The sequence below is a fragment of the Apus apus genome, chromosome 7 (genome assembly GCF_020740795.1).
Source record: "Apus apus isolate bApuApu2 chromosome 7, bApuApu2.pri.cur, whole genome shotgun sequence".
Lineage (NCBI taxonomy): Eukaryota > Metazoa > Chordata > Aves > Apodiformes > Apodidae > Apus > Apus apus.
In genome coordinates, this window is record NC_067288.1 from 30,575,699 (window position 1) to 30,587,723 (window position 12,025).

Below are 12,025 nucleotides of genomic sequence, written 5' to 3' on the forward strand. Positions count from 1 at the left end.
AACAAGCAAACTAAAAAAAAACCAAAAACAACCACCACCAACTCCAACAGCAAGACCAGGATTACAGGAGGCTTTAATGATGTGCCACAAGAGCACACAACTGCAACATTCCTCTCTCATGCCTGGCTGCAGAGCCTGGTAACCGTGGCTAAAGCTGCAGCTGCAAGTGAGTATTAGGAATATTGTTGTGAAATAAGCCAGACACTCAGGCCAAGCTCTCAGAGCTTTTTAACTTTGACAGATCTTTGTGTGATTTCAAAGCAGGCATTTCTGAATTAAGAGACATTGTTACTTGTACAGAGCAGACAAACGTTTCTTGCTTTGGTGCAACTCATTATAGCCACAAATACATGTTTTCATCACTGACTGATTATGATTTAAAATACTTGGCAGGCTATCTCAAAGTGTCCCCTCTGCCAAAGTTACAGCTTTGAGGAGCTAGAGACAATTACTGTATCTATTCCTTGTTGGGAACTGCACCCCAAACAAACATCAGCACTTGGCTTCCATGACTTGTTTGGCTCCAGTCCCATTAAAATTCGAGTGGGTGTTGGACCAAGTGGAGCAAAAAAAAAAGAAAAACTAATCAAAATGCTTTGTGAAGCTGCAGCCCAGCCAAGGAACAGCATTACAAAGTGCTAAGCAAAACAAAGGCAGCACGGAGGGATGTCAGTGCCAAGGTGGTGCCAAGCAGGCTGCCCTCAGCCCGCGGGCTGGGAGGTGGCTCAGCTTGGGATGTGAAGTGGGACATGTCAGCCTGGGGACAATTAAGGAGCAGTTTGTGCACCAGCCAGTGGCTCAGCCCGTGCTCCAACCTGCCGGTGGTGATGATGGGAAGCACTGCAGCAAGGCAGGTACCTCTGGGAGGGGCTGGCAGGTAAGGAGGGGTTTGCTCCAGAAGGGTTTGCAGAAGCTGCTGGGGAGTGTGGTCTGGGGGCTGTGAGCAGGGCAGAGACCCCTCACTTCAAACCTCAGCAGTGCTGCCCACCAGCAGCCAGGGCATGGAGCCTGCAGGGCTGCAAGCTCTGCCCATGGACACGTCCAACCCCCCCTGATGAGGAGGACAAACTCCCCTGGGGAAGTGCAGGGAGAGGGTGGCCCCCAGCACCAGCCAGGCTCTGCAGGGAGCCTGTGCCCATGGGAAGCAGGGGGTGACAGCCACCAGCAGAGCCCTCCTTCCTCCCGTGGGACAGACCCCCACTGAACCTTCCTGAAAAATCCAGGCAGGCACAGGCAGGAAAATAAACCCTGGAGAGTCTGAGCAGCCTCTCCTTTGCAGTTTGTTGGTTTTCATACCAGTTTGGGGAGCAGTTTGCCCTCCTGAGGGCCTGTTTGCATTTATGCTATAAACACCTTTGTCTTAAAGGCTTCAAAGCTACTTTAGCTGCACCTTCCTGATGGAAGCAATCACTGCATGTCATTTCCAGTGAGACTTTTCTCACTTTTCCTATTGAAATGACCATACAGCCCATGGCTCAAGCAGGTGGACTTTCTCAAGCTATGTCCCCAAGAAACAGCAGCAGATAAGAGAGAGGGGAAGGACAGAGGATGAGTTGCTTCCAGTTTTGAATTATCCCAAACCACTCAGTCTTGTGTTGAGCTGGTAGTGGTGTCATCTCAAAGATGACAGTGTTATTCTGTAACACCAAACAAGAGGATTTGTAGGAGACATCTCAGCACACCTTGTATCTACTGGCCAGAGAGGTCCAAGATCTTATGACAGGATTCTCCTTCTCTGGGGACTTTTAAAACCCATCTGGACACGTTCCTGTGACATCTACTGTAGGTGATCCTGCTCTAGCAAAGGAGTTGGACTGGATGATCTTCAGAGGTCCCTTCCAACCCTGACCATTCTGTGATCCATCAAAAGGTGTCATGATATGTTTTCTCAGCACTGGTGACCACCCTCATTGCCAAGACAGATGATTTCTCTCCTACATCTCAACAGGAATCAAAATTCTTTCACTTCCCAAAGACTAAACAGTATGAACAGAAGCAAACAGCTCAAGTGCTTCACCAGATGGCCAGGACACCTCAAACCAGCCAACGCTGCCTCTGCCCCCTCCATCCTCCATGGAAAACCCTCCAGCACCTGCTGATGGAACTGAGCATCCTGCCCCAACAGCCCAGCAGGGCACTGGGACCTGGCTGACCCAGCCTTGCCCATCACTGCTCTTCTGCTTTCTCAAGCCACTGGGCTAGACCCTGGTTACCACCACACTCCTCAGGTCCTCAGAACAGAGTTTTCATTCCATCCCACCTGAGTGCAACACTGTGGCCAACTCAATGAAAAAACATGGAGTATTTGGGACTTGCTATTGACTTTTTTTTTTGCAAAAGTTCTATTCAAACAAAAAGAAGTCCCCACCCCCCCAGCCAGTGCAAGCATAATTCATGAATCCCAGCATACCCACCTTGATTTTGTTAGCATGATTTTTCCAACAAAAGCTAGAGCTTCACAGGACAGTTACACTTCCCTGGCCGACGTGTGGGAGGGGAATGTGCTCATCAAGAAGAGCACAGTGTGACACTGAGGAACCAGAGCTCCTCTGGGTGGGGTGGAACCTCTGGAGGTCTCTTGTCTAACCTGCTGCTTGGGGCAGGGTCAGAGCAGGGCACTCAGGGCCTCGTCCCACCTGGCCTTGGTGTTTCACTGTATTCATTAGGTTAAATAAATAAATAGATCACTGTGAGGTAAGCGAGCTTCATCTTCCAGTGTTTTAATTTTAAAATACCACACATGCCTAGGTTTGCATGAAAGCCACTGTTACTCGGTTTATTAATTTCAATAAATCAAGTAGATCTTCCCAAAGCACCCGTGATAAACCCTCAGGCAACTCCCTCCTTCCTCCTCCACCCCCCTGCAAACAGGGGGTTCTGCAGAGCACCCCTCTCTGCTCCCCCAGACCTACCTTGCACCTTCTCCCCCGAGCACCTACAGCCCTTCAAAGTAACCCCCGAGCCTTGCTCTGGCACCATAAACAAGCCCTTTAGAAAATCTCAGTTGCATTGTGTCTACCCTGATTAAAGCCCGAGGCGGGCTGACCCCGAGGGCTGTTAACTTCCCCCAGCACCAGGAGCTCTCTGCTTTTCTACTCAATTACCCCTCCCGCGCGGGGCCATCGCTGCCCGATGGGCACACACAAAGGACTTCTGCTTCATTACACCAACCCACTGCAGGACAGGAATAAACAAGCTAATTTACCCCCGGACAGGCACAGCTTTTCCAACCAGAAGAGTGAGAACCCGAGTCACTTCACAGATGCTTATCACTCAGCAACGTGTCTTTCCTGCAGCACCAGCGTTTTCTGTCTCCCTCTTCCCCAGCCTTGGTGCTGCCAGTTTAATGCACCGAGGAGTGACCACTAATGCATTCTCCAAAGTACTATTTTTATTACTAGCTACAGCCTCACAAGCTGAGTGAAGCCTCTCTTTGAACACTGCAGCAGCTTTTAGCTGTACATTTAAATAATCTAACTCATCTTTTAAAAAAACAAGCCAAAACCAAACACAAAACCCCCACCACTACTTACCAGGAGCCCACTCTCCTTGGGGTAGCTCTTTCTTTCTTAACTTCTAGCTTGCTCAAGACCAGGGACCTTTAAAGCCCCAGGGACCATTTCCAGCCTCATTCTCCTTGGGAGTTTCCAGCTGTACCACTGCAGCTGAACACAAGTATTTCTGCTCTCTCCACTGGACACCTGTAGGACTGAAAAGCTGACCTTTCTGGTTTCAGCCCACGGAAGTGAACCTGGCCAAAAGGGTCACTCCATCAGGATGATGTCCATCTCAGGCACACACACAAAGCCTGGTCTCTTGCTGTGGCAATGGGGGCTGTTCAGGGTCTGGGCAGAGTTCCAGAGACAAGATCTCTGTTCAACTCTCAAGAGGGTGAGAAGATCACCAAGCAGCCCAGTCAGCAGAAGAGCCCTGCTGAGGATCTGAGGAATGTCCATGCTTGGCTCCCCAAGTGCTCCTTGGCTCCTCCAGTAGCTGGAGATACCTGTGTGTGTGCTGGGGGGGTGGCTGGTTGTTCTGCTCAAGGCTTGCTCTTCAATGCTGCTTTTGCAGCTTTGGGCCATGCTGGCAGAAGAGCTGTCTGTGCAGAACAGGCTCTTCAGAGCAGGGCAAGGTGGAGATTTTCTGCAGCCAGTTCTGAGAGGAGCAGCTGTGCCAAGAGCCTTCAGAACAAAGTGCAGTCAGGATCCTGGCTGCAGGAACAGGAGTCTAAGCACCCCAAACATCAACCTGCTGAGGCTCTTGCTCTCATGGATAAGAGATTATTCCCTCAGCCCCAGGCAAGTCACCAAGCAAGAAAACCTCGTGAGGCAGGAGAGGACAAGTCTGTTTGCTGGGAGAATTAAAGGTATGACCCCCGTGGTTCACACACATAATGCAACAACAAACACAAACCAAGCAAAGACTTGAAGTAGGAGTTGTATAAATGTGAAAGTATGTATTAATATATATATATTTAAAAGAAGAAAAAAGGAGACAGCAGAACAGATTTACTAATTGCCACAGACAGCTTGATCTGCTTCCAAGTCATCCTTTGTCAATTTTCGACTCGGATGAAATGCATTTCCTGCTACACCCAGTGCCAAGATATTAAATCCCTGCAAGAAAAGGTCTAAAATAGCTGTGGGACCCGACGTCCTCCAGCAGCTTTTCTCCTGAGCCACAGCCTGGAACGCCCCAAGTCGCACAGGACAGAAAAGGAGAGACCTTCAAACTGCCAATACTCAGATATGCAAATAATTTAATCTGCATTTGAATAGGAGGGACGGGATCCTGGGGCACTTCCCCAGGCTGGGGCCAGCAGCAGGCAGCCCTGGAGCAGACCAACACCTTCAAAGGCTTCCCGAGGCTATCAGAGAGTAACAACTTGACTTCAAAGCTCATTATTGTTATTAACTAACGAAAAGACTTCCTGCTTAATCGGTATCCCTTGCAAAGCTAACCACGGCTTGGGAAGGCTTCAGGTGATGGTGAAACCAAGCCCGTTTGGTATCAACACAAGAGAAAAGAGGAGCAGCAAGAGGACCATCCTCTTCATGTGACCTGGAGTTTTCCCCAAGTTAACTGTAGTTTGGAAGTGATGCAGCTGTGAGAAGAGCTAAAAAAATTGCTCCTCTGAGGGTTCACAGCCTTGCTGCCCGCTCCCCAGGCCCCCAGCACAGCTGTGCCTGCCTGGGAACTCTCCATTGCTGGCACATTTGCCCATTCAGCTACAGTTACAGCTCTTGAGAAGAAGAACGGAGCAGACCTAAACTAAATAGACATGACCTTTCTTGCCTGCTTTTTTTCCATCAGCTCCCAGTGGCTCTGCCAAGGCTGCAGCACCAGAGGAATGTGTCTGTGCAGAGGGGTCTATTGGCATTCATGGCCACGGCAGCACCGACCTATTCAGCACAGCTTGCCCATCTTCTGGAGAGGCCAGCGATGAAAGAAAGTCAGGGACATAAAAACGGTCTTTGTCCTGGAGCCCACAGATGCTCCTCCCTGGCAGGCTGCATCCACATACCTCAGGAATCAGAGCTTCTCCCTCACTCCTGTCAAAGGATCAGTTCAGCCCTGAGAAGGTAATGAAATCCCAGGAAAGAAAATGAAATCCTGGAAACTCGCTGCTCAGGAGCCAAATCAGACATTTAGATAATGAACTGGGATTGTTGATAGCTGCTCAGCCATTTATACACATGACTCATTATCTCTCTGGGCGAGACACTCAAGTAAGAGTTTTATTTGCTCCAGTCAAAACAGTTCTGCTTTTTTCAACCTTAAGCCGAGGCAAGGGAGCAGTGAACCTGCACCTTCTTAAATGCATCCCCCTCGTCCCAGAAGACTCATGTGCTAAATAAATACCTCCACTTTTCCAATCAGTTAAGTCTGTAAAGTGTGCAGCTGGGCACCAGACTGGCAGGACTTAACTGTATGTGTGCCTGCTCCTGGACTTTGCCTTCACTACAAGAGGTTCTCTTGCAGCCAGTTGGCTCATTTGAACTGAAACCAAGATAATCTGTGACTTGGGACCAGGAGCCCAAGAAGTAATTCACAGAAAGTAAGTTGGCTTTTCAATAACTTGGCTAAAGGAACAAAAATCACAGTATGGAGGCAGGGATGTTGTGCCACAGGGAGTTGTAAGAACTGCCTGACTCTTTGGGACTTGACTAACTACAACCTCCATGAACTCTGGACAGATTTGAGCAGTAAAGTCTTGTTTTCTCTCTTTTTTTCAAAGCTGTGAATATAACTCCAGGATGCAAGGGGAATTATAAGGAGGGACACCATCAGTAGCCTCCCTCAGAGTACACAGAGGAAGCAATTTGTAACCCAAAGCTTTGATGTAAGGGAAGCCAAGAGGCATTAAAGACACACTGGAGTCGGGTCAGATTTCCATACAGAGGTTCTCCCACCTGGCCAGTGGTCAGGAAAAGACACAAGGTGTCCCAGCTCAGCCTTGGCCCTCAAGGAGCAGTTGTGGTGTGACCTCTGTCAGAATCCCCTGGTCAAAACTTCCAGTGATGACAGCCAGAGCTGGATGGTGCGGCTGTGGGGAGGTCTGTCCTCAGGCCGAGTCCCAGGGCTGTCACCTTGGCACAACTCAAAGCCTGGACGAGCCTGGCGGCTCCCCTGGGGACAGCCAGGGTGCCAGGCAGGTGGCTAAACCCACAGTGTACATTGAACAGGCAGAGCATCCACATGCACAGCATGCCAGGGCTCCCGGGAACGCAGGCAGAGCTGGAAATCTGCCTTAGCCTCATTCCTCAAACATGAATGCTGCTGGGAATGACAACAGAATCCATCCCCGTTTGATACCACTCTCCTATGATGTTCATATGCTGTCTCTCACAGCAGGGCAGCAAGGACAAGGTGTTACCATGACTAGTTTTATCAGTGACGTTTCTCTAGCACTGGCACATCCTGACTGAACACAGCACCCCGAGCCAGACCTGTGCCACGGAACGGAGCAGGCACCAGGAATTCTGCAGGGTCTGACAACAGGACAGCTGGAAGCAGTGACAGACCCAGGTGCCTGCAGCCAAAAGCGAGTTACTGCAGCACATCAGGAAAGACCCAGATGAATAAGATTCTCTTTGGGGGCGTTTTCTCACTCCCTAGCTTTGCAAAGCTCCCTCGGACCGCCGCAGGAGCTTTGCCCTGGGAAGGGAACAACTCCCACACATGCACATCTCACGCTTTGCCAACATACAGTTCCCAGCAAAATCCATGTGAGAGCTGATAAAAAGACTCCCCCTTCTAACTAAAAGAGCTGCTGGAAATGTGTGAGCTGTATTAAGACTCGGGCACTGTGCAGCTGACTGTTCAAACCCTGGCTGGGGAGGCACCGCTGGCAGAAACCCCCCATTTCAGGAAAATTAAGCTTTGTCATCTTTGTCATATCAGGTACCAACGTGTTGCATTTGTGTATTTTGGACTTGCACAAGTAATCTGTTAAAATAGAGCACTTAGTCATTGTTTTGAAATATGACCTAACTGACTGCTAAAGGAAAGGTTGGGTTAGCTTTGTAAGCCCTGTTCCAGTTGTGTACATATTTTGGTTTGTCTAGACCTGGATAAACGAAAATAACTGGATTCTTGGTGTCTGTTTGGTGCGCTGGATCAAACCAGACCAGGGAGGCTATTTCAGTGACACCTCAGCTCCTGTCCCACCTTGTGTCACATCTCTCAGAGGAGCAGGGGTCCCACCTTGCTGCTGCCAGAACCATCCCCAGCCTGGGCCCTCGCAGCGCTCCCCGCGCGCCCTCTCCAGCCATGCCCCAGGAGAGCCCTGGCTACCCAACCACTTCTCACCAAATCACTCTCAGAAAATGCCACGTGCTAGGGAGCAGCTACAGGGGCCAGTACCCCGAGCTGTGGGCCCCAACTGTGGCCCAAGGGATGGGCCAGAAGCCACTGGCTCAGAGCTTCCAGGCACACAGGCACACGTGCTCCAGAGCCAATTCCTGGGAAGAGTTTCAAGCAGGCACCCGAGCTGTGATGCCTCGCTGGAGTGTCACTGTGCCAGGTGCTGGGGACCACACCTAGGTTCCAGGTAAGAACTTGCAGTTGTCTCACAGGCACCGTGTACACTTGGGTTCCAGCTCTCTGGAGGGCTGGCTGGGAGCTGCTGGAGCCCATCAGCACAGCCACTCCATGAAGAAGGGGAAGAGCCTCCTAACTCCTTGAATGCACCAGCAGTGGTAAGCACTGTGGAGGAAAAACCAGTCTGGATGATTGAGGAGTGCAGCTTTATCTGCCCAGAGATCACAAGTGGGGGTTTTCCAGCCGTTAAAGAAAGCCTGCCCACAATGAGGCCCTAGGACTTGCCCACAGATGAAGATGGACCGAGTCCAGCAGGACAAAGTTACCCTGAGTTTGTGCAGGACCTGAGGACTGGGCCCCAGATCACCATCCCTGCTGGCAGAAAAGCTGCTCAGCCTCTGCAGGCCCTGCCCAGGGCATCTGCCCACACAGCTTCCCAGCACCAGCTCGGGCCCCCACTCAGGACCAGGATGGGACCCAGGACAGGGAGTAGGAAATACGACAGACTGAGCTAACAGCACCCATGTTCTTTCATCTCGGAATCCCTACAAGCCTAAACAGAAACACTTGATGTTTATTCCCTACAAGCCTAAGCCCATCTGTTTACCGTACCTACCCCAGATGACAACAGAAACTGACTTTCTGGTCAACATCTCTTCCTTCTGTACAAGCAACTTTTTTTTTTTAAACTTGGAAGCAAAAGGCTACTAGAAAAGCACTTTGAAGTTGAAGACACAGTCTGGCTTCTCTGCACAACACAGGCCAAGACATTTTATCTAATGAATCAACATTGGGTTCATTAACCTGCTCTTGAACCAGCTCTTTAAAAAAAAAGGAAAAAACCAACAATCCCACAATCCTAATAATATTCAGTGCTGGTTCAGACTAGAAAAACTGGGGTTTAATCCAATGTTTGCCACCAACTCCTTTGTGATTAGAGCAAAGACAAGGAGCTGAAGAGAGAGAGTAAGGGAAAGCAAAGGTTTTGAAAGCCAGCTCTAGCAGAATTCCTATGGCTCTTCCGAGCAGGTAATAAGAGAGGTTACAAATGCAAAGCCCCAACGTGCACCAAACCCACTGACTGCTTGCTGAGGAACGGCTGCCGGGATTTCTTCAACACCTCTCAAACAAAGACCACCCTGAGAACGCCCCAACTTCCTTCTCCCCAGCAAAAAGGGCGAGGACTTTCCCCGATGCCCCCTCGGGGTGACGTTACCCACAGTCGCTGCTGAAAACCCCGAGACCTCCAAAAAAAAAAACCCAGCCTGCAGCCGGGGAAGGGGAACCAAGCCCTGGGCGGGCCAGCCCTGGCGCTGAAGGAGAAGGGGAGAGCGGGAGGGTTGGGCCGGGAATTCCTCAGCAGGGGAGCACAGCCCTTCCCAACATTCCCAGGCTGGAAATCCCCCAGGGAGCCAGACCCATGCGGGGATCGTTACACGGAGCTGGCGCGTAACTCTGCTGCTTTCTAGTAAAAAAAATAAATAAAGAAGAATTCCGAGGGACGGCCCCAAAACTCTGCTCTCCTCCATCTTCCCTCTTTCCATCCCCCAAGCGAAACCCAACCCCCCCGCGGGCAGAGGGATGAGGGCAAACCCGGGCTGCGGGTTTGTCGCCAAAGGTGACCTCCCGTCAGCGCTTCCCCAGGGGCTGGTAACGAAGAGAGAAGGAAAAGGCACCAATGCGGGGCTGAGAAAGTTTTGGGGCGAGAAGGCTGGATGTGCGGGAAGTCGGGCTGAGGCGCCGGGACGAGGGGAAAGGGCTGGATGGGATCGGGAGAGCTCCGGACACCGGGCTGGGGAGCCCGGCGCGGGCAGGGGGACACGGGCCTGGGATAAAGACACCCCCCACCCTTCCCCCGAAGTCTCCGGGAGCTGGAACAAACCGAATCCGCTTTCAAGCGGCTCCTGGAAAGGGGTGAAGGGCGGGCCGGGGGGTGGGGGCAGGAGAAAAGACCCCAGACAAAAGCGCAGGGGCCCGGCAGCCGCCCCACGCACCCCGGGGACGGCAGAACCAGCCCCGGCCCGGAGCGAGGCCATCGATCCTCGCCCTTTTTTTTTTTTTTCCTTTTCCCCCCCTTCTTTAAATTATCTTTTACTCTCTCCGTGCTCTCCTCACGGCGAGGTTTCCTCCCGCGGCCGGTTCGGAGGCCGAAAACCGGGGAGGGGCAGGGGTACGGAAGGAGCGGGGGAAGGATTGATTCATTTCGTTTTATTTTTTAACTAGACCCTTGCTGGGTTTCGGTGTGTTTCCTCCCCTCTTTTTTTCTATGAAAGCACCCAACTTCGCCCTGCCAGGCTTCCCAGCGCGGCCAGTCGCCATACTGAGGCTTTCCCACCCACCCCCCACCCCTTCCTCTCTCCAAGTGCGGGCTGAAACCAGGCCAGGCAAACTTTTCCCTCGCCCCTTTTCTTTCCTCGCAGGCGCCGCGAAGTGAGATCGGCACAAAGAGGCCCAGGGAGCCGTGTTTTCTTAACTACAATGGCAGGGCTAATTAGATCATGGGAGCGAGTCAGCGATACTGTAACAAGTAGCTCCAACAACACGAGCGGGGAGAGGAGGAGGAGGGAGGGAGGGAGGGAAAGAGAAAGTTTGCACCTCCGGCACTCACCGATCAGCCCTCCCACCAGGAAGGCGATGACTTGGAACACCAGCAGGATCCCCCCGACGATGCACAGCTTTTTGGTGCTCATGTTCTCGATGATGGCCCCAGCCATCTTCCCCTGCCCCGCGCCCCGCGGGGGGAGCCCGCAGGGTGCCCGGCAGAGGCGGGGGGTGCCCGGCCGAGGAGGGGGATGCCCGGCCGAGGAGGGGGTGCCCGGCCCGCCCGCAGCCGCTGCCCCGTCCGCGCCGCCGCCGCCGCCGTGATTGGGGCCGGGGCCGCGGGGCGGCTTTCAAGGAGCTGGCGCCGGTCACGTGACGCCGCCTCCGCCGCCCCTCCCCGGGACCGGCCCCCCCCGCGCGCCTCGCGCACCGGCACCCGCACCGGCACCGCCGCTGCCCCCCGAGCCCCGCACCGGCACCCCGAGCCCTGCCTCGTGCCCCCCGAGCCCCGCACCGGCACCCCGACACCCGCACCGGGCACCCCGAGCCCTGCCTTGTGCCCCCCGACACCCGCACCGGCACCGCCGCTGCCCCCCCGAGCCCCGCACCGGCACCCCGAGCCCTGCCTTGTACCCCCCGAGCCCCGCACCGGGCACCCCGACCCCTGCCTTGTGCCCCCCTAGCCCCGCACCGGCACCCCCGCTGCCCCCCGAGCTCCACACCGGGCACCCCGACCCCTGCCTTGTGCCCCCCTAGCCCCGCACCGGCACCCCCGCTGCCTCCCGAGCCCCACACCGGCACCCCGACCCCTGCCTTGTGCCCCCCTAGCCCCGCACCGGCACCCCCGCTGCCTCCCGAGCCCCACACCGGCACCCCGACCCCTGCCTTGTGCCCCCCGACCCCTGCCTTGTGCCCCCCGACCCCTGCCTTGTACCCCCCGACACCCCCACCGGCAACCCCGACACCCGCACCGTGCCCCCCGACCCCTGCCTTGTGCCCCCCAACCCCTGCCTTGTACCTCCCGGTGCCCCCCGACATCTGCCTTGTTACCCCCGACACCCGCCTGGCACCCCCCAACAGGCGACTTGTACCCCAAACAACTTCCTGGTGCCCCCCAATACCCTCCTTATACCCTCAACACCTGTCTGGTGCCCCCCAACACCCGACTTGTACCCCAACAACTGACTTGTACCCCAAACACCCTCCCAGTGCCCCCTAACACCCACCCCGAACCCCCAACACCTGCCTGTCCAGCTCTGCTCACGTCCCGGGGGCCTCCCGGTGCCCCCCTCGGCCCAGGGCTCTCCTCATGTCCCCAGGGCTCACTCAGTGCCCCCCATCTCTGGAGCTCCCCTCAGGCCCTGGGGCCGCTCGGTGCCCCCCGCCGGCGGGAGGCAGGACCCCCAGAGTGGGGCTCAGTCTGCTTTTGTGGGGGATCCAG

At 54.2% G+C, this 12,025-nt stretch overlaps 1 protein-coding gene across 1 annotated transcript in view; it reads right to left on the reverse strand.

Moving 5' to 3' along the window:
- Positions 1 to 10,919, reverse strand: part of WLS (Wnt ligand secretion mediator) — a 34,503-nt gene extending 23,584 nt beyond the window's left edge. The window contains exon 1 of the mRNA XM_051625516.1: positions 10,652 to 10,919. Within this exon, the coding sequence (XP_051481476.1) occupies positions 10,652 to 10,757 (106 nt within the window). The 5' untranslated portion in view covers positions 10,758 to 10,919. The remainder of the gene's footprint in view (positions 1 to 10,651) is intronic.
- Between the last annotated feature and the right edge of the window lie 1,106 nt (positions 10,920 to 12,025).